The sequence below is a fragment of the Aythya fuligula genome, chromosome W, assembly GCF_009819795.1.
Source record: "Aythya fuligula isolate bAytFul2 chromosome W, bAytFul2.pri, whole genome shotgun sequence".
Taxonomy (NCBI): domain Eukaryota; kingdom Metazoa; phylum Chordata; class Aves; order Anseriformes; family Anatidae; genus Aythya; species Aythya fuligula.
In genome coordinates, this window is record NC_045594.1 from 11,253,142 (window position 1) to 11,276,347 (window position 23,206).

Sequence of the window (23,206 nt, forward strand, 5' to 3'; positions counted from 1 at the left end):
GGACTGATCAGCACTATGGACGCCAATGCCTTCAAAAGCAGTTTCCCAGGGGACCTTGCTAACTAGTTCCCTGAGCAGCCTGAAGTCTGCTTTCCCCATATCCAGGGCTGAAGTTTTGGTGGCAGTTTTCCTTCTGTCACCATAAATTCTAAACTCAACCACTTCATGGTCTGAGACGGCCGCCAATTGCCACGTCTCCCACAAGACCCTCTCTCTTCTCCAGTAACAGATCTAGGAGGGCACCTTTCCTAACTGGCTCCCTTAGCACCTGCACCAAGAAGTTATCATCTAGGTGCCCTAGGAACCTCCTGGACTCGCTCGTGTCGGCCGTGTGGTGATCCCAGTTGACATCTGGCAAGTTGAAATCCCCCATAAGGACGAGGAGAGTTGACCTCGAGGCATCTCGTAGTTCTGCAAAGAATAATTCATCGGCATTGTCGTCCTGTCCAGGTGGTCTTTAATAGACTCCTACAACGACTTCCCCTTTATTTGTTCTTCCCTTAATCCTTACCCAGAGGCTCTCAACTTTGCCATCCCCAACTTGAAGTTCCACGCAGTCCAGCCCATGCTTCACATACATCGCCACCCAACCACCTCGCCTACCCTGCCTGTCCCTCCTGAAGAGCCTGTAACCATCTATTGCAGCACACCAGCCACAGGACTCATCCCACCAGGTTTCGCTTATGCCGATGATGTTGTAGCTGTGGGACTGGGCCAAGACTTCTAGCTCATCCATTTTATTCCTCATACCGCGTGCATTTGTGTAGAAGCACTTCAAATGCGCCTCCCTACACACGGCACCTTGTGAAGCAGACCAAATACCTCACTAGCAGGGACTACAGTCCCTCTGATTCTAGCGCACCATCCCTTAGCTTATCACCGGCGTGCCTGATTTTATCCCCTTCCCCCTTCAACTCTAGTTTAAAGCCCTATCTATCAGCCCTGCCAACTCCTGAGTAAAAATCCTTTTCCCCCTCTAAGAGAGGCGCATCCCATCTGGTGCCAGAAGGCCTGGAGTTGCATAGACCTTCCCATGATCAAAAAAAACAAAGTTCTGCTGGTTGCACCAGTCCCGGAGCCATGTATTAATGTAATGAGTCTCCTTGTCAACATCAATCCCCCCTATCGGAAGGACAGAGGCAAACACAACCTGTGCCCCTGAACCTTTGACTAGTTGCCCCAAAGCCCTAAAGTCCCTTTTGATCGCTTTCGGACTTCTCCTTGCTACCTTGTCATTACCAGCCTGAAAGACCAGTAGCGGGTAGTAGTCAGTGGGCCGTAGCAGGCACTTGACTTTCTTAAGGAAGTCTCTCACCTGAGCCCCAGGGAGGCAACAGACTTCCCTGTGGGTTGGGTCTGGTCGGCATATTGGGCCCTCTGTCCCTTTCAGAAGGGAGTCCCCCATGACAATAACCCTTCTTTCTTTCTTGACAGAAGATGTAGTGATGCAGGGGGTAGGTTGCCTTGCCTTAGGCACCCTCTCCAACTGGGATGGGCTTTCATCTACATCGTTATTCTGACTGTCACGTTCTAGAGCCTCATACCTGTTATATAAGGGTAGATGGGAAGGTGAGGTGGGCAGGGACAGGGCTTGCCTACCACCCCGAACAAGAACCTGCCTCCATTCCCCCCCTTGGCCTAGGTCTCCTCCTACTGCCTGGCGAGATGAGGGAACTTCTGTCTTCTGCATAGCAGGAGACACTTGTGCTGTGGCAGGCTCGTGAGTCTGTCTCAGGGAGGGTAGAGTACACTTCCACCATTCAATTTCTTTCTCCAAGTCCCTTATGCTCCGGAACCTGCTCACCTCCTCCTGAAGCTCCGCTACCTGGCTGAGCAGCTCTTCAACCTGGGCACATCTCCCACAGGCATACCCTCCACTGCTGCTGTCAGATAGCAACAGAAGACTCGGGCACACCCTGCAGCCCAAGACCTGGACGGCTGCGTGTTTCCCCGTGTTTCTGTCTGAGTAGCCACATCGGTGACTGTGGCTGGAGAGGCCGCAAGAGATACGGAGGCCATAGTTTTTTGCCTGGTGCATACCATGGCCAGGTTCTTCGCAAGCAGGTTACAAGCACTGTTTAGGTCAGCTGCCCTGGTGTTGTCTCCTCCCCATCACTTGCAAACCCCCAGCCTGCTGGCTCTTGGGGACTTGGAGAGAGTCCTGATGCGGTGCCAGTATTATGCAGCAATAGACACAACACTGGAGTGATACCAGTGCTGTTCCAGCTATGATTGCGGAGCACAGAACTATGTGGGCTGCTTCAGAGAAAGTTAACTCCATCCCAGTCAAACCCAACACAACCTTCGCCCCTTATTCCACAACATTTGTGTCACACTCATGTTATAAATGTCTCACTCTTCAAAATAGGACTATAATCAAAGTTTACAATTTATTAAAACAATAGAGGTAAGCAAACAGCGCTGGGTGCGCCGGGAGTCTTTGCTCCACCAAGACACACACCAGTTACATCAAGCATCTGATTTTTATGCTCCTAGGCTGTTATAAATGAGGTCTCAACTCAATATGAATTTTGTAATATTTATAAAACAAATATTTCTAAAAGGTATAAAAGACAAGTAAACAGCACTGGGTGTGCAGGGAGTCTATGCTCCACCAACATGCACACACAAACATCAAATATTCTAAATATACAGAACATTGTTTTACACACTAAACACATGTATGCCTATACATACATACAATCCGGAAAGGTAACAAACAATCCTTTCAGTTCCATGACTTACTGAACTTGAGTACACCTATACATATGCACATTCAGAAAAGGTAACAAACAATCCTTTCAGTTCCATGACATAACAGTCTCCATTTTCCATTCCTTTTGAACAATATATCTCGCTTTAAGTTGTCAAGCAACTTGGTCTTCAGGCCTTATGTATCCCATTCTTCCCAGATCAAAGAAAAGCATATCCATCTCCTTTTCAAGGCCAATAGGCCTGGGTCAAAAGGCACGTTCAAGTCAGCAGGGGGCGTAACAGCAAAGGCCTTCGATGGCTGTAGATCAGTAAAGGAGCCCACAGCTCCCTCACTATCTGGCAAACCACACGTTTCTGACTGTGGCTCCACGTGGCTCTTTAAGGCCTCAGAGATTGCTCGCCAGGTGCCGAGCAATCCCACTGCAACCTTGTCATTTTTAGTTGCAGAGTCCCACACCTTGACCTCAGTTTGGTCCCATATTTCAGGCTCATAAACTGTCCAACTGTTAATAAGGAGAATAAGCTGTAAGGTTACCAGGACAGTCTTTGTTTCTAAGGACGTATGATTCCCCATAATGCGCAACTGCTTACCAGCGAGAGGCAGTTGTGTGCATGGGTCCGCTTCTCTCAGCTTGAGCTTCTCTCCAGCCCCAGTGTGCCTATTTCCAGCGACTTTCTGTTCAAGCTTCTCTGAGCAGTTTGTTGAGTCTGGCCGAACCTATTTTCATGAGGCAGTCAAAGTGCCTGTTCCCGTCCTGGTATCCATTCTGCTAGCCTGTTCCTCTTCATTCCTTCTTTCTGCTTCTTTATTGATGTAACTTCATCTTGTTGCCTTTTTCTTTTTTTTTTTCTCCTTCTTTCTTGAGGGCAGTTTCCCCTCTGATATCCTTCTCTCCACAGCAGTTCTTTTCAAAACAACTTTTCATTGGTCAAACAACTTTGAATGTAACAACAATTTTGAGCTTAGGAGAAAAAAGAGGGTTTATAATCTTTGGAAAAGTGGGCAGGCCACTAGGGAGGACTATAAGGATGTTGCGAGGCTGTGCAGGGACAAAATTAGGAAGGCCAAAGCTCATCTGGAGCTCAACCTCGCTACTGCCGTTAAAAATAACAAATAACGTTTTTATAAATACATCAACACAAAAAGGAGGACTAAGGAGAATCTCCATCCTTTACTGGATGCAGGGGGAAACTTAGTTACAAGAGATGAGGAAAAGGCGGAGGTGCTTAATGCCTTCTTTGCCTCAGTCTTTAGCAGCAATACCGGTTGTTCTCTGGATACCCAGTACCCTCAGCTGGTGGAAGGGGATGGGGAGCAGGATGTGGCCCTCACTATCCATGAAGAACTGGTTGGTGACCTGCTATGGCACTTGGATGTGCACAAGTCGATGGGGCCGGATGGGATCCACCCAAGGGTACTGAGAGAACTGGCAGAGGAGCTGGCCAAGCCACTATCCATCATTTATCAGCAGTCCTGGCTATCGGGGGAGGTCCCAGTTGACTGGCGGCTAGCAAACGTGACGCCCATCTACAAGAAGGGCCGGAGGGCAGACCCGGGAAACTACAGGCCTGTCAGTTTGACCTCAGTGCCAGGAAAGCTCATGGAGCAGATCCTCCTGAGAGTCATCACGCAGCACTTGCAGGGCAAGCAGGCGATCAGGCCCAGTCAGCATGGGTTTATGAAAGGCAGATCCTGCCTGACGAACCTGATCTCCTTCTATGACAAAGTGACGCGCTGGGTGGATGAGGGAAAGGCTGTGGATGTGGTCTACCTTGACTTCAGCAAGGCTTTTGACACCGTCTCCCACAGCATTCTCCTCAAGAAACTGGCTGCTCTTGGCTTGGACTGGCACACGCTTCGTTGGGTTAGAAACTGGCTGGATAGCCGGGCCCAAAGAGTCGTGGTGAATGGAGTCAAGTCCAGTTGGAGGCCAGTCACTAGTGGCGTTCCCCAGGGCTCGGTGCTGGGGCCGGTCCTCTTTAATATCTTCATCGATGATCTGGACGAGGGCATTGAGTGCACCCTCAGTAAGTTTGCAGATGACACCAAGCTATGCGCATGTGTCGATCTGCTCGAGGGTAGGAAAGCTCTGCAGGAGGATCTGGATAGGCTGCACCGATGGGCTGAGGCCAACTGTATGAAGTTTAACAAGGCCAAGTGCCGGGTCCTCCACCTGGGGCGCAATAACCCCAAGCAGAGCTACAGGCTGGGAGATGAGTGGTTGGAGAGCTGCCAGGCAGAGAAGGACCTGGGAGTGATGGTTGATAGTCGGCTGAATATGAGCCAGCAGTGTGCTCAGGTGGCCAAGAAGGCCAACAGCATCCTGTCTTGCATAAGAAACAGTGTGACCAGCAGGGCTAGGGAGGTGATTGTCCCCCTGTACTCGGCTCTGGTGAGGCCGCACCTCGAGTACTGTGTTCAGTTTTGGGCCCCTCGCTACAAGAAGGACATGGAGGTGCTTGAACGGGTCCAGAGAAGGGTGACGAAGCTGGTGAGGGACCTGGAGAACAAGTCCTACGAGGAGAGGTTGAGGGAGCTGGGCTTGTTCAGCCTGGAGAAAAGGAGGCTCAGGGGCGACCTTATTGCTCTCTACAGGTACCTTAAAGGAGGCTGTAGCGAGGTGGGGGTTGGTCTATTCTCCCACGTGCCTGGTAACAGGATGAGGGGAAATGGGCTTAGGTTGGGCCAGGGGCGTTTTAGGTTGGATATTAGGAAGAACTTCTTTACCGAAAGGGTTGTTGGACATTGGAACAGGCTGCCCAGGGAAGTGGTGGAGTCACCATCCCTGGAAGTCTTTAAAAGACGTTTAGATGTAGAGCTTAGGGATATGGTTTAGTGGGGACTGTTAGCGTTAGGTCAGAGGTTGGACTCGATGATCTTGAGGTCTCTTCCAACCTAGAAATTCTGTGATTCTGTGATTCTGTGAATAACAGCAAACACACAGAAACATCCATGCCTTAATGGCTGGAGAACAAGAGAACCAGCTGGAGAACAAGAAACCCCAGACTGCATGGGGTTTCCTGAATCACCCTTCTTTGTTCCCTCTAAACTTTTATATTCCTGATGGCCTCGTCATTAAGAGTCTAATGTTATCTCAACCACGGGGCTTTCCAACCCCCATCGCCACATTCCCAAATCTCCCCCTTCTTTATTAATATCAACCATTTTCTCGACACGAACTACCACTCCATATATAACATAGGGTAATACATATTCATTACTACTTCTAAAAAAACCATGATTATTATAATTTGTTTCCGGAATCCAAACCCTCCTACTGGAGCATGTGTATCAGTCTCCGGTGGTGTCTCTGGAGGTCTCTGGGGGTCTCTCGTGCTGAAGGCTCATAGTCTTCCTCCCTCTTGTCCTTCTCCTTTGTCCAACTTGGCTGTATGTCAGAGACTTGTGCAGCGTCCCCTGCAAGCTTTGTCTTTTAGTCGTTCTTCAGCTTTCCCCGTCTCCTTAATCTCCTGGCCAGACATCAGAGACTTGCATAGTGTCCCATGCAATAGTCATAATATTTAGCAGTGTTATAAATGAAGTCTCAACTCACTCTGAATTTAGTAACATAAAAGAATATTTATAAAAGGGAAGTAAAGAGCTCTGGGTGCGCAGGGAGTCTATGCTCTACCAACATGCACACCCAACCATCGAACTTTCCAAATAAATATAGGACATTGCTGTTACATATTTACAAGAAACCCGAGTACATATGGATATCCTATCCCTGCTTCATACTATAATTCTCTTTGTGGTGGTCGTTGTGGTTGAAAGGCTCAAGGTTTCCCCATCACCATTAGCAACCTTTTGTTCCAGACTGCAGGAGCAGCTTCGACTGTCTCCCTCTTCTTCTGCACGTGCTCTGCGCACCACAAGGTTCCCGAAAGCAACAAAACATGATTGCTTTTCCCACGTTTCGTTAACCCTTGAAACCACACTAATAATATTATTATCATATAACATTATACTGTTAACATAATAAATGTTAACAGTTCTAACCAGCAACCTCCCCAGCAACTTCCATGCCTTAACAGAGGGGAAAACAAGCAACCCTAGATGGCAGGGCATCGCCTCAATCACCCTTCTTTGTTTCCTCTAAACTCTTTTACATTCCTGATGACCTCATCGTTAAGAGTCTGATGTTATCACCAACCATGAGGCTTTCCAACCCCCATCGCCACACTCCCACATCTCCCCCTTCTTTATTAATATCAACCATTTTTCTCAACATGAATTACCACTCCATATATAACAGCAGTTATTCTGAACCCCCCCAGATATAAGAGACTCCAAGGAAAAGCCTACAAATACATTTCCCTTCAAGCTCTCTATTGACATGAATTGCTAAAACATTCCTTTGCAAGATACAAGAAGTATATACATTAAACACTCTGGTTTTTTTAGACTTGTGCTCATACAAGGGTATGTATGACAGAACGTCACATTCATCATACCATGCGGCCCTAACATTGTTCCATATTGACACGAATCAGATGAACACATTTCACACTCAGGTCCCACATACTTTAGTATATAGATATTCTCATCACCACGGTTCCCTGTCCATTAAAATATTTATAGGTCTGTACTTCTTTTCATTCCATAGGCCTCTCCCCAAAATGTTCATAAGAACTGTTGATGGATTCAGCTTCATCTGTCAAAGTGGACACTCAGTGCAGGCAGAGTTGGTTTTCTTGACGCCAGCACCAGCTTAGCTCAAGTCACTGCTGCACTTGCCTGGTTCCTTGCAAAGTTGACCTGTCATTGGTTCTGTAGTGTCCTCCTACAATGCATACCTTAGATTACAGATTATTTTTCTCCCAAGGTTAAATATCCTTGAGGCACGTACCTGATATCCCCATCCTTTTGCATTACCCACCAGGTGTACCCTGGTCCTTGGGCGAGGACAATCCCACAAGTGGGTTTGCATTTTGCCATGGCAGAAGCAACCCACACCTCCTTCCCCAGCCACTTCCCTACATGCACTACAGGGACTTTAGCTTCTCCCACAGTGTGTAGAGGTTTTGTTTCATCAGGACCAGGATGGCTGTCAGAACCACTGTATGGACTGCTTCAGGGAAAGTTAATTCAATCCCATCCAGACCCAGCACGCACCCTCAGTAAGTTTGCAAATGAGACCAAGTTGGTAGGAAGTGTCGATCTGCCAGAGGGTAGGAAAGCCCTGCAGAGGGACCTGGACAGGTTGGATCAATGGGCAGAGGCCACTGGGATGAGGTTCAACGTGGCTAAGTGCCAGGTCCTGCACTTTGGTCACAACAACTCCATGCAACACTACAGGCTTGGGGCAGAGTGTTTGGAAAGCTGTGCAGAAGATAAGGATCTGGGGGTGTTGGTCAATGCTCGCCTGAACATAAGCCAGCAGTGTGCCCAGGTGGCCAAGAAGGCCAATGGCATCCTGGCTTGTATCAGGAAGAGCGTTGGCAACAGGATCAGGGAGGTGATTGTCCCCTTGTACTCTGCTCTGGTGTCGTGGTTTAACCCGGCCAGCAGCTAAACACCACACAGCCGCTTGCTCACCCTCCCCCCTCCCTCTCTGGGATGGGGGAAAGACATAGGAAAGTGAAGCCTGTGAGTTGAGATAAAGAGAGTTTATTAAGACAGGAAAATAACAATAATAATAACAATAATGATGATAATAGTACTGCTACTAATAATGCATACAAAACAAGTGATGCACAGTGCAATTGCTCACCACCCACTGACTGATGCCCAGCCTGATCCCGAGCAGTCCGGCCCCCTTCCCCCGGCTAGCCACCCCTATATATTGTTTAGCATTGTTATAAGTTAGACCACACAATTTACTGGTCTATTGAAATTATTTTATTAATCAAGTAAGCAGACACAAGCAAAACAGTGCTGGGCGGCTGGGGAGTCTCCGCTCCACCACGGCACGCAATTTCCCCTTTCCAGTGTCGCTGTTTTATAGCATTGAAGTTCCGGCTTGTTGAGACTTGTCGAGACCTGTTGAGACCTGTCAACTTGTCGAGACTTGTCCTGAGACTGCGCAGTCTGTTGTTGGGGGTTGTTATTCTTCCTCTGGTGATCATGCGTTGTGCTTGTGTTCAGGTGGGGGCAAAACAGGATGTCTTGCGGTGGGTGGGTGGTATCTTACAAAATCTTTGTTTTAACAAGGATGTTCACGCAACCCCCCTTCCCCATTTGTCTCCATGTTACAATGCCGTGAGTTGTGAAACCTTATCTCCTCAGTAGATTCTTTAAATTCTCAAGGACAATGAACAAACCCCTACTAATTTATCACAAGCATGACGTCAGATGGTATGGAATACCCCTTTGGTCACTTTGGGTCAGCTGTTCTGAGTCTGTCCCCTCCCAGCTCTTGCTGCATCCCCAGCCTGCCCGTTGGCAGGACAGAGTGAGAAGTTGAAATGTCCTTGGTTTAGTGTAAACACTGCTCTGCATCAGCATGTTATCAACACTCTTCTCATCCTAAGCCAAAACATAGCATTCTACCAGCTACTAGGAAGAAAATTAACTCTGTCCTAACTGAAACCAGGACATCTGGTGAAGCCCCACTTCGAGTACTGTGTTCACTTTTGGGGCCCTCAGTACATGAAGGACATGGAGTCCCTGGAGCGTGTCCAGAGAAGGGCTATGAAGCTGGTGAAGGGTCTGGAATACAAGTCTTATGCAGAGCGGCTGAGGGAACTGGGGTTGTTTGGAGAAAAGGAGGCTCAGGGGAGACCTTATTGCTCTCTACAACTACCTGAAAGGAAGTTGTGGGGAGCTGGATTTTGGCCTCTTCTCACAGATAACTAGTGATAAAAAGAGGGAATTGCCTCAAGTTAAGTGTTCCTTAATATTGATTCATTACCCCTATATTCAATTAGAATCATAGAATCATTAAGGTTGGAAAAGACCTTCAAGATCATCTGGTCCAACCATCACCCTACTACCAATGTCACCCACTAAACCATGTCCCGAAGCACCAGTTCCAACCTTTCTTTAAACACGCCCAGGGATGGTGACTCCACCACTTCCCTGGGTAACCTATTTGAATGCCTGACTACTCTTTCTGAGAAGAAATTTTTCCTTATTTTCAACCTAAACCTCCCCTGGCACAACTTTAATAGGACACTGTCAAACAGATTTTGGCAGAATTTACTTTGTACAATTCAGTGATTTCTTAATGTTTTCCTTCTGATTGCACTTTGGCACAGTCCCCTTCCAAGAATATGGCAGCTGAAAACACATTTTTTTTGGTCTGTTAAATCATTTTTGTGGTGAGTGTTCAACAGAAGCAAAATTCCTTTGCAAAAGAACTTCATTTGATAAGTTGTCTTAATGCTCTCACTGGTTTTCTGAATGTATTTTTTACAGAAAGCAAAGCCTCTGCATACTGAAAATGTCAGCAGAGTTTGAATTACTAGTCATGTGCTGTTTTGAAAACATTGAAACCTTTTTGAATTGCATCATCTGAAGGGAAAAGGTGAAACATGCATACTCTATAAATAGTCTCTGTAGCGAACAAGCACTCTTCTGCTTGCAACTCTTATTGTCTTTAGATAATAATGAACAAACTATTTTCAAGGTGAAATACTAGAGTTCACAGTAGCCCTTGGTGGTTTTTTTTTGTTTGTTTGGTTGGTTGGTTTTTGAATGGGTAAATATTTTCAGCAAAGGTTTGTAATTTCAATTAAAAGAGGAATTTTCTTTTTGAAGGGGAATGCCTATTTGGAGTGAGGGCTTACAGTCTTTAGCAGAAGACATTTTCTGCTGCTTTGGATCCATTAATGAATTGTCAGTACCTCCCAATCCCAGTGCAGGTCCAGTCTCTTTCCCTTCATCAAGGAGTACCTAACATCTCTCTTCTTGGCAGCCTCTAAATTACCACTGACAAAAGCTTTTTAGCAAAGCACAGTGAGTCAATTTTCTACCTGCTACAAACTTTTGATACTTTGGAGATGATTAGATGGTTATGTTAAAAAAGATGAAGGGGAGGGGAATAGCCCTTCGTGTTCAATCACAGCAGTCCTACCAGGGCTTCTGAGTTGAAATTTCCTGAACTGTCTTCTGTGGCATGTTGAAACCTTTTTAAAGGTTATATTTGCTAACAACAATTTATTTCTTTAAATACACAAACAGAAAAAGAAGAGGAAAATCATACTTCATAATTCCCAGGCATTGCAACACAGTTAATGCAGAGCTGCTACATTTTGGGCTGTGAGGGCAGTTGATCTTTGTTTAAATCCTCTGTAATATAAGAAGGGTAGGTTAGTCTGTGTTAGTGCTGTCATTGTTTAGACCAGGATCTGTGTATATAAATGTGTCCTGGTTTAACCCTGTCGGCAGCTAAACACCACAGAGCCCTTCGCTCACCCTCCCCCCTCCCTCTCTGGGATGGGAGAGAGAAGCGGGAAAGTGAAGCCTGTGAGTTGAGATAAAGACAGTTTATTAAGGCAGGAGAATAATAATAATGGTAATGATAATAATGATAATAGTACTACTAATCATAATGTGTACAAAACAAGTGATGCACAATGCAATTGCTCAACACCCATTGACTGATGCCCAGCCTATCCCCGAGCAGCCGGTCCCCCACCCCGGCCACCCCCTATATATATTGTTTAGCATGACGTCAGAAGGTATGGAATACCCCTTTGGCCACTTTGGGTCAGCTGTCCTGGGTCAGCATGTTATCAGCACTCTTCTCATCCTAATCCAAAACATAGCACCCTACCAGCTACTAGGAGGAAAATTAATTCTATCCTAATTGAAACCAGGACAAAATGTTGCTGCTAATAACATGAATTCTCAAAAAATCTCCTTGTAGGGAGAGCAGGGAGACGAGTTTTCATCTGAATATGAGTAGGGACTTAGAGATAGTTCTTCTGCCAACTCTGTCTGGAGGCATTCATCATTCCAGGAGGATTTTAACCTTTTCAATACTTGAATAACATGCTGAAAAATTACAAGTGATAATATTGTTTGAGTAGCTGGTTGGGCTTTTTTTTTTTTTTAATTGCTTTCATAGAAAAGACCCATAGAAAAGAGATTTTCTATTGGAATTAATAGTTCAGTTACTTATTAAAAGTAGGAAGAAACGGGATCAAGCCCTTTCAGTGTTCAAGTGTTAGGCTTTTCCTCAGCTCACAGATGAGAAATAGTTTTATGTATGCTTTGTAGGAAACTGATATTAAAAAGAAAAATATCCTATACAATTTCTTTGAGACCACTAATCCAACTTTCATATACTGGGAATTAACCTGAAATAAAGAAATAAACTGAACTGACTAAGTTTAACTTCAACTTTTTTTTTTTTCTTCCTTGAGAGGAGGCACTTATAGGAGCATGTCATGACTACTTAAAAACAAAAGTGAAAGCCAGAGGGAGGAGCTCATGTTACCAGGGGCAACTCTGCTCCCCTTCTCTGTGCAAGTGTTGAGTGGAGCCAAGAGCAACAACACCAAATGCTTGATCTTGTTCAACCTCCCTCCCCTTCCTCTTTGTGGACTTTACAGCTTACTGGCTCTTCAGTTTAAACTTTAACCACTTTAACTCTCATGCAAAAGTCTAGGTTAGTGTGTGCAGATTGACCTTCTTCAGGATAGAGTATCAGAGTACAGCAACTGAACGTAATCCAAATAGTGCTGCTCACTGCACAACCTGCTCTGAAACGTACAGCGCAAACCAATGGAAAAAATGAAAGATTTTCTTTTTTGTTTCCTGTAAATTGAAGAGCTTTTTAAAAACTGTTGGAGATTTAGACTACAGCAATATATATTTTTTTCACCTAATTTTCATGTAATACTGCTTCCTGCAACACACTTGCTTTTGTTTCACAACACTAAATCAGTTTTGGAGTTGAGGTGGTGTGGTTTTATATGCTTTCCATTATAAATAGTTAATGTATAACACCTTGCTTGTAGTGTTTATTCCAGATTTTATATGCACTGTCTGTTCAAGTTTAATAGTGATCTGACATATGAAATGTCATTGTTTTTCTCTGTATCTATGCCTCTGACTTAATGCTTGAGCCAAGATGAATGTCATGCTTAGGTAAAATAAAATAAAAAAAAGAAAACCCAAATTCTGCTATTCATCAAGTATTGAAAGCAAGACCTGGGTCTTCATGTTTGGGAAAACAGAGGTGGGTTTGGGTCTAATCTTCAGAGGACAGTGTTCAAGACCTTTGTTCAGCAGGGTTCTTTGTCAAGCAGTGGTGTCCTTGCTGAAGTGAACATCTTTCTTGTCACGTACCATACCTTCTTACATTATATGAAGACACCGCTCTTTTGCCTTGTGCTTTATCATGCTGAATGGAAAACTTACTCATAATGCAGATTTCTGAAATGGTGCTTGCACATCTCATTCAGTACTATAACTCTGACTTCCTGTGTGTTGGTAACTGCAGCAGTTTCCATCTCCAAAAAGCTATGCAACCATAGCTGTCTTACTGTATCACTTGTGTGAAAGTGAGCTTTAGCATCACTGTAGTGGTGGGAGAGGTGAAAGCGAAGAGGTTAAGTGATGTGTGTAAATGAATCAGTGTCAGAGTGGAGATTAGGACTGGGGTTCATGCCATTAGGGTAGCCTCTTGCTTATTGACAGAATAGTTAAATTTGCTGGTAGGTGCAGTCTCCTTAGTGTAGGGTTTGGAAAACTGCTGCCAACTTGCTGAGCTACTGGGAGTTTCACATTGGTCTTAACTGGATGCAACTCTGCTTCTGCAGCTAGGAGTTACCAAATTAAATGTTTCTCTTACTATCAATCTTTTATGAATGTTGTAATGGAATGGCAAAGAGGGGTTGTAAACTGGCTTTTTACCTGCCTTAGATTTTGTCAGAGATGAAAAGGGTATGTACATATGAAAGGGTTTGTCATATTTGTAATTAAAGCCAAGGTCTTCAAGATGCATCATTTCTCATAAATGATTTTCTTTTTTCTTTTGTAACAAAAGGTAAATGATAATGAGATTATAGTATTTTTCCTAATAACGTAAGCTTTCTTTCTTTTCCCACACAGGTTTCCACTTGAGTGGCACAGTGACAGAGCCTGCAATGCAATCGGAGCCAGAAACTGTTTGCAATGTAGCTATCAGCTTTGATCGTTGCAAGATTACCTCAGTGACCTGTAGCTGTGGAAACAAGGACATATTTTACTGTGCCCATGTTGTGGCACTCTCTTTATACCGGATCCGCAAGCCAGATCAAGTCAAACTGCATCTTCCCATTTCAGAGACACTCTTTCAAATGAACAGAGACCAACTACAAAAATTTGTACAGTATTTGATCACAGTGCACCACACAGAAGTTTTGCCAACTGCTCAAAAATTAGCAGATGAAATTCTTTCTCAGAATTCAGAAATCAATCAAGTCCATGGTAAGTTTGATGCTTGTTCTTCCTTTTGCCTCATTCCCTCCTTGTTTTTGAGTTGTTTCTTTTTTTTTTTTTTTTTGTGGCATTCAGGAGCATAACCTCCTGAGGTCCCTTCCAACGTGAGTTATTCTGTGATTCTATGATGTTTACGAAAGAGAATTCTGTTATTAAAACTTCACTGTAAGATGTTTAGAAAATAAAATTTCTTGGGAAAGAGCTCATAAGCAATGAGCTTGATGTCTCTAATGCTGTTAATACATGTCCTGATCTACTTCACACACATAGTGTATTTAATTGAAGTGACTTTTTTTTTTTTTAGTGGGAAATGGTGGGGTAGGGCTGAACAACAGAATACAGTGTTCTTTAAAAGTGAAAAGGGGACTGTTTAACATTTAATAAGATAGATTTTCTCTTTTTAAAATGTAATTTTTCATACTGCCCTGCTTAAACTAGCAAAATTTAATTGAGAACCTGGCTGAAAGAGACGAATGGAGGTAAAAAGCAGGCAGTTTTCCTTTAAAGAAGGATAAAAGTGCTCCAGTGCTTAGTATTAGAATTATTTGGTGATCTGGATTTGTGAAGGAAGTAACGACAAGGCGACTCAAAGAAATCTCACAAACCCAAGCAGATGTAAATAAGCAGTACAATGAAATGAAGCATTGATAGCAGCTAAACAACATGAAAAAATAGTTTGAAAACCATATTTTAAGAAAGGCTTTTGTACTTACATTAAATATTAAAATAGAACTTGTTATATAGAAAATAAATCATGAGTTTTTGTTTTGAAACATGGAACATAAAAATAAGGGGACACAGTGAAAACACTGCGTGCAAGTCTAGACTGATAAGGAAATTTTTATCTGCCATGTGAAAGTAGACTTTGAAACTTATTGCTATATAATGTTTGTGAGACCAGGATTTTAGCAGGAGAGATTAGATATTGTCAGCAAATAAGTTAATGCATTTTGCTGTGCAGATGGAAGGGAAAGAATTTTTAGAAGTTAAATTTATTTAGGGGTTTATTAACTTTCTTCACCATCTTACCATAGAATGTCCTAGTTTTACCTTTTTGTTATTTAGTACTGGCTGTTTCACAGCAGTTGGTGTTTTTCTTTGATACTGTATACTGCTTAACAGGTATTATATTCCACCCAAGAGTTCTGAAATTAAGGACCAGATGAAGTGACTTACGTTTGTACTTTGAATCATTTGGGGAAATCAAAGACATAATAATATTTTTGAATCATTAATTTTATGATTTTTGGGTTTATATAATTATTGTTTAGAATAGTTCTGAGTATGCTAAGCTTATAAAATCAATTACTGTTATGTTGTGAATCAGTATACAGCAAGTTTGGTTTCTAGCTGGGACCATTCAATCTTTGCACAGTACTCAGTAAGATATGTGTTTTATTTGTAATTGCTTTTTTCCATATCTTCTTCTCCCTAATGCTGCCATGGAATAACATTTATTAAATTTTTATTGATATGATCTACAGTTCATTTGTATACTTCAATTCAAAAGACTTTTATAAAGTGAAGTTCATAAAATTCAGTATGGCTATGAGTTGGTAATTTGGCATGGTTTCAGCTAAAGATTAAAAAACAGCTCACGCCTTAAAGACTACATTCTGTTATTTTAATCAAATTTCACTGCTGACCTGTTCCTGAGTAGTTTATAATATTGTATATTCTTAGCCTATTTTCATCACTTTTGTGGTATAGATGAGTGGACAGTAAGGGGGATTGAGAACTGTCTGACTGGTCGAGCTCAGAGGGTGGTGATCGGCTAGAGACAAGTGACAAGTGGTGTTCCCCAGGGGCTGCTGCTGGGTCCAGTGTTGTTCAACATCTTCATCAACAACCTTGATAAGGGAATAGTGTCCACCCTCAGCAAGTACAACAATGATACAAAGCTGGGAGGAGTGGCCGACATGCCAGAAGGTGGTGCTGCCATTCAGCGAGACCTGGACAGGCTGGAGAGCTGGGCAGGAAGAAACCAAATGAGGTTTAACAAGAGCAAGTGTAGAGTCCTGCACCTGGGAAGGAACACTCGCATCTATCAGTACAGGCTGGGGGACGACCTGCTGGAGAGGAGCTCTGACGAGAAGGACCTGGGGGTCCTGGTCGACAACAGGTTGTCGTGGTTTAACCCGGCCAGCAGCTAAACACCACGCAGCCGTTCGCTCACCCTCCCCCTCCCTCTCTGGGACGGGGGAGAGAAATGGAAAGTGAAGTCCGTGAGTTGAGATAAAGACAGTTTAACTGTTCTAACTGAAACCAGGACACAGGTTGACCATGAGCCATCAGTGTGCCCTGGTGGCCAAGAAGACCAATGGAATCGTGGCATGCATAAAAAGGAGTGTGGCCATGTCATGGTTTAACCCGGTAGGCAGCTAAACACCACACAGCTGTTGTTTAAACACCCTCTCTGGGATGGGGGAGAGAAGCAGGAAAGTGAAGCCTGTGAGTTGAGATAAAGACAGTTTATTAAGACATGAAAATAGTAATAATAATAATAATAATAATAATAATAATAATAATAATAATAATAATAAATACATAAATACAAAATAAGTGATGCATAATGGAATTGATCAACATCCGCTGACCAATGCCCAGCCTAACCCCGAGCAGTCTGCCCCCCCCCCGGCTAGCAACCTCTATATATTGTTTAGCATGACGTCAGATGGGATGAAATGCCCCTTTGGCCAGTTTTGGTCAGCTGTCCTGGGTCTGTCCCCTCCCAGATCCTGCTGCACCCCTAGCCTACCCACTGTCAGGATAGAGCGAGAAGATGAAAAGTCCTTGGCTTAGTGTAAGCACTGCTCTGCAAAAATTAATACATCAGTGTATTATCAGCACTCTTCTCATCCTAATCCAAAACACAACACCCTACCAGCTACTAGGAGGAAAATTAATTCTATCCTAACTGAAACCAGGACAGGTCAGTGGTCAAGGGAGGTGATCTTCCCCCTCTACTCTGCCCTGGTCCGGCCTCACCTGGAGTACTGTGTCCAGTTCTGGCCTCCCCAATACAAAAAAGACAGGGATCTCCTGGAAAGAGTCTAGCTGCGGACAACAAAGATCATACGGGGCCTGGAGCATCTTTCCTATGAGGAAAGACTGAGAGACCTGGGTCTGTTCAGCCTTGAGAAAAGAAGACTGAGAGGGGATCTCATCCATGTGTATAAATACCTGAGGTGTGGGAGACAGAGGGATTTGGCCAACCTCTTTTCAGTGGTTTGTGGGGACAGGACAAGGGCCAATGACCACAAAATGGATCACAGGAAGTTCCACACCAACATGCGAAAGAACTTCTTCACGGTGAGGATGACGGAGCACTGGAACAGGCTGCCCAGGGAGGCTGTGGAGTCTCCTTCTCTGGAGATATTCAAGGCCCATCTAGATGCCTACCTGGTCAACCTGCTCTAGGGAACCTACGTTGGCAGGGGGGTTGGACCCGATGATCTCTTGCAGTCCCTTCCAACCCCTACAGTTCTGTGATTCTGTGATTCTGTGACCAATGCCCCTTGCTTTGCTTCTGATTGCTTTTCTTTTTCTTGTGGTTTAAACATGGCAGGCAGCTAAATACTACACAGCGGTTTGTATGCCCTCCCCCCCAACCTCACCAGTGGGATGGGAGAGAGAAACAGAAGACAAGAAAAAAAAAGTAAAAGCTCATGGGTTGAGATAAAGACAGTTTAAGAGGACATAAAATAAAGGAAAATAATAATAATAATAAAAGAATATACAAAGCAAGTGATGCACAATGGAATTGCTCACCACCCGCTGATCGATGCCCTGCCAATCCCTGAATAGCAGCACACGCACCCCCGTCCAACCCACAAAAGTTTTATTCTTCCTCATGACATCATACGGTATGGAATATCCCTTTGGCAGTTTGGGTCAGCTGTCCTGGCTCTGTCCCCTCCCAGATTCTTGTACGCCCCCAGCCTCCTCATGGGCAGGGCAGTATGAGAAGCTGAAAAGACCTTGTCTTAGTGTAAGCACTGCTCTGCAGCAACTAAAACATCAGTGTATTATCAACATTATTCTCATCCTGAATACAAAACACATATACATATGTGTAATAAATGGCTCAGTCTTCAAAATAGGATTATAATCAAAGTTTACAATTTATTAAAGGAATAGAGGTAAGCAAACAGCGCTGGGTGTGCCGGGAGTCTCTGCTCCACCAGGACGCACACCAGTTACATCAAGCATCTGATTTTTATGCTCCTAGGCTGATACATATTCATTACTACTTCTAAAAAAAAAACAGGGTTATTATAATTAGTTTCTGGAATCCAAACCCTCCTACTGGAGCATGTGTATCAGTCTCCGGTGGTCCCTCTGGGGGTCTCTCGTACTGAAGGCTCATAGTCTTCCTCCCTCTTGTTCTTCTCCTTTGTCCTACTTGGCTCTATGTCAGACTTGTGCAACATCCCCTGCAAGCTTTGTCTTTTAGTTGTTTTTCAGCTCTCCCCGTCTCCTTAATCTCCTGGCCAGACATCAGAGACTTGCATAGTGTCCCATGCAATAGTCATAATAGTTAGCAGTTATTCTGGAACCCCCCAGATATCAGAGACTTCAAGGAAAAGCCTACAAATACATTTCCCTTCAAGCTCTCTATTGACACGAATTGCTAAAACATTCCTTTGCAAGATACAGGAACTATATACATTAACCACTCTGTTTTTCTTAGACTTGTGCTTATACAAGGGTATGTAAGACAGAAGGTCACATTCATCATACCATGCGGCCCTAGCATTGTTCCATACTGACACGAATCAGATGAACATATCTCACATATGTGTTCCATACACAACACCAGTTCTTTAATACAGTTGCTCATTTTGAAAGCAGTTGCACTTAATATTTATACAATTCAAATCATGAGCTATTCTCATCCAACATTCAGTCCCCTTGAGGTAATCAGTGGACTTCCCCATCTATCCGCATTACCCACCAAGTACACCCAGGTCCTTTGCGAAAAGCAATCCCACGAATGGGTTTGCGTTTTCCTGAGGCAGGAATAGCCCAGACTGTCTTCCCCAGCATGGTTTTTACATGCACTACAGGGACTTTGTCCCCTTCTACAGTAGGTAACAGTTTTGATTAGGCAGGTCTGTTTGGTAGATCCCCTAGTGTTGACTATCCAAGTAGCCTTTGCCAAATATGTATCCCAATGTTTGAAGGTCCCGGCAACCATTGCCTTCAGTGTAGTCCTTAACAACCCATTGTATTGCTCCACTTTCCCGGAGGCTGGTGCATGATAGGGGATGTGATACACCCACTCAAGACCATGCTCTTTGTCTATAAGGTTGTTTGGGAAATGAGTCCCATTGTCTGACTCAATTCTTTCTGGGGTGCCATGTCACCATAGGACTTGCTTTTCAAGGCCCAGGATAGCATTCTGGGTGGTGGCACGGGGCACAGGATATGTTTCCAGCCATCTGGTGGTTTCTTCCACCATTGTAAGTACGTTGCACTTGCCGTTGCGGGTTTGAGGGAGTGTGATGTAATCAATCTGCTAGGCCTCTCCATATTTATATTTCAGCCATCATCCTCCATACCAGACAGATTTTAGCTATTCAGCTTCTTGATTGCAGTGGATGTTTCACATTCATGGATAACCTGTGCAATAGTGTCCATGCTCAGGTCCACCCCTCGATCACAAGCCCATCTATCTGTCACATCTTTTCCTTGATTGCCTGAGGTGTCAAGGGCCTATCAAGCTATAAATAATTCACCCTTATGTTGCCAGTCCAGGGCCACCTGAGCCACTTCACTCTTAGCAGCCTGATCCACCTGCTGGTTGTTTCGATGTTCTTCAGTAGCCCGATTCTTGGGTACATAAGCATCTACATGGCGTACTTTTATAACCTACTACCCAAGCAGAAAAATCTTTCCACAGTGTGGCAGCCCAGATGGGTTTCCCTCTGCGCTGCCAGTTGCTCTACTTCCACTGCTGTAACCACCCCCCCATAGGGCATTTGCCACCATCCATGACTCAGTACAGAGACAGCGAACTGGCCACTTTCCCATTCAGCAATATCTAAAGCCAGCTGGATGGCCTTCACTTCTGCAAACTGACTCAATTCACCTTCTCATTCAGCAGTTTCTGCAACGTGTCTTGTAGGACTGCATACAGCAGCTTTCCACCTCCAGTGCTTTCCCACAATACAACAGGACCCATCAGTGAACAGGGCATATTGCTTCTCATTTGATGGTACCTTCTTTATTTCTGCGGGGCTTCTTTAGCATGTATCGCCTCCTCCTCTGGTGATATTCTGAAATTTTTGCCTTCTGGCCATTCCACGATCACTTCCAAGATTCCTGGGCAACTGGGGTTTACCATTCGAGCTTGCTGTGTAATCAGTGAGACCGACTTCCTCCACGTAGCATCAGTTGCATGACACACATGGGGAACCCTCCCTTTGAACATCCAGCCCAGCACCAGGAGTCAGGGTGCTAGGAGGAGCTGTGCTTCAGTACCAATCTCTTCCAAAGCAGATTGAACTCCTTCATATGCTGCCAATATCTCTTTTTTGGTTGGAGTGTAACAGGCCTCGGATTCCCCTATATCCCTGACTCCAAAACCACGGGGTTCGACCTTGAATTTCCCTGAGCTCTTTCTGCCAGAGGCTCTAGGTGGGGCCATTTTCCCCGACTTCAGTGTTTACATCTTGTCCTGCTCAAACCAGCCCAAGGGCTACGGGCCCATCTTCTGTTTAATTTGTTCAAAGGCTTGTCATTGCTCAGAGCCTCATTTGACTTCTTTGATAGAGAGGGCTTACAATCAGACTGTAATTTGGAATGTGCATTCTTCAGAAAACCCACAATGCCTAAGAAAGTTTGTGTTTCCTTTTTGCTAGTTGGTGGAGACATAGCTGTTATTTTGTTGATCACATCCATTGGAATCCAATCTTGTCCATCTTGTCATTTTATCCTGAAAAAAAATATATCTGTGCACAGTCCTTGACTTTACTCTGTTTAATAGCAAAACCAGCTTTTTTTGCCATTAAACCAAAACCAGAATTTGGACTGTTTTCTTGCCTTTCTCAAAAACTTCTTCTGTGTTGCCCCACATAGATGTCATCACAATACGTTGCAGATGCTCAGAAGCTTCACCCTGTTCCAGTGCAGTCTTGTCAGTCCATGACAAATGGTAGGGCTGTGTTTCCGCCCCTGGGGGCAGTTGATTCCAGGTGTATTGGACACTCCTCCAAGTGAAAGCAAACTGTGGCCTGCATTCAGAGTGATGGAGAAAAAGACATTAGCAATATTAATTGTGGCATTCCACTTGGTTGCCATTGACTCTAGTTCATATTGAAGTTCTAGCATGTCAAAATGGCAGTGCTCAGCAGTGGCATGGCCTCATTTAGCCCACAATAGCCCACTCTCCACTCTGTGATAATCTCCACTTGCCAGTAGACATTCGTACTGGCCATATGGGAGTAGTAAAGGGTGAGTGGGTCTTGCTCAACAAATCAGGATACAGGGAATCTTGGTTGGTGCAGTATTGCCGCTGGTTCACCAATGTGGTAGCGATTGGCACTTGCTGTTCTTTGACCCTCAGCAACCCCACAAATGTCCTCCGGGAGACCAGCCAAGGCAGACAGCTGCTTAATCTTAACTGTATTCAAGGCAGCTATGCCAAAAGCTGACCGGAACACTTTTGGGTCCTTGAAATAACCTTTCCTGAGGCAGTCTATACTAAGAATAAAAAGAGCCTACAGGCCAGTCACAATGGGGTGCTTTTGCTACTTATTCCCAGTCAGGCTCACTTCAGCCTCCAATACAGTTAGCTGTTGGGATCCTCCCTCACTCCAGAAATATAAATGAGTTCTGCCCCTTTATAGCATGATGGCATTTGGGAATACATTGCACCAGTGTTCACTAGAGCCTTGTACTCCTGCAGGTCTGATCCACTATGCCATGAAATCCATACAGTCCAATAAACCCATCTGTCCCTTTCCTCCACCTGGCTAGAGGCATGGCCCCTCTATTCCTAGATATAGTTTTCATTAATATGTCTGGGGGACTACCTGCTGGAAACTGGAGCAGCAGTTTCCATGGGTTCCATGAAAAACTACAGGGTGGCATGTGTTGTGTACCCACTATATCTTCTCTCTTGAGACAAGGAATGCTTGCTTTTAATAGGTGAGATACTGGTCTATACAGGTGGAGAAAAAGATGCCTCTTCAGGCCTCTGAAGCAGTGTCTCCATAGCTCAGGTGCAAGTCTGTAAGGAAAAAGAGAGGCTTTCATAGAATCATAGAATACTCCGAGTTGGAAGGGACCCACAAGGATCATTGAGTCCAACTCCTGGCTCCACACAGGTCTACCCAAAAATTCAGACCATATGACAGAGAGTATAGTCCAATGGCTTCTTAAACTCCAACAGGCTTGATGAGGTGACTATGTCCCTGGGGAGCCTGTTCCTGTGCGTGACTACCCTCTCGGTGAAGAACCTTTTCCTGATATCCAACCTGAACCTCCCCTGTCACAGCTTGACTCCATTCCCTCGAGTCCTATCACTGGTCACCAAAGAGAATAGATCAGAACCTGCCTGTTCACTACCCCTCATGAGGAAGCTGTAGACTGCGATGAGGTCTCCCCTCAGCCTCCTCTTCTCCAGGCTGAACAGGCCAAGTGACCTCAGCTGCTCCTCGTACGTCTTCCCCTCTATGTCCTTCACCAACTTTGTAGCCCTTCTCTGGACACTCTCCAATAGTTTCACATCCTTTTTGTACTGTGGTGCCCAGAACTGCACACAGTACTTGAGGTGAGGCCTCACCTGCGCAGATTAGAGTGGGACAATCATTTCCTTCGACCAACTAGCAATGCCATGCTTGATGCACCCCAGGATACAGTTGGCCCTCCTGGCTTCCAGGGCACACTGCTGGCTCATATTCAGCTTCCTATCAACCACACCTCTCCAGCATCTCATTGCCCAGTCTGTACATATAGCCAGGGTTGCCCCTTCCCAGGTGAAGGACCTGGCACTTGCTCTTGTTAAACTTCTTGTTAGATTTTCTTCGTATTGCATGAATTGGGCAGCCAATTTGTCCACTGCGTGTTCCTCTCCATCTTTCCAGGTCATTACTGACAATGAGCTGTCAT

At 44.6% G+C, this 23,206-nt stretch overlaps 1 protein-coding gene across 1 annotated transcript in view; it reads left to right on the forward strand.

Annotated features, from left to right (window-relative positions):
* Positions 1–23,206, forward strand: part of LOC116501425 (zinc finger SWIM domain-containing protein 6-like) — a 225,053-nt gene that overhangs the window by 89,025 nt on the left and 112,822 nt on the right. The window contains exon 2 of the mRNA XM_032206977.1: positions 13,721–14,077. Coding sequence (XP_032062868.1) covers positions 13,721–14,077 — 357 coding nt within the window. The remainder of the gene's footprint in view (positions 1–13,720; positions 14,078–23,206) is intronic.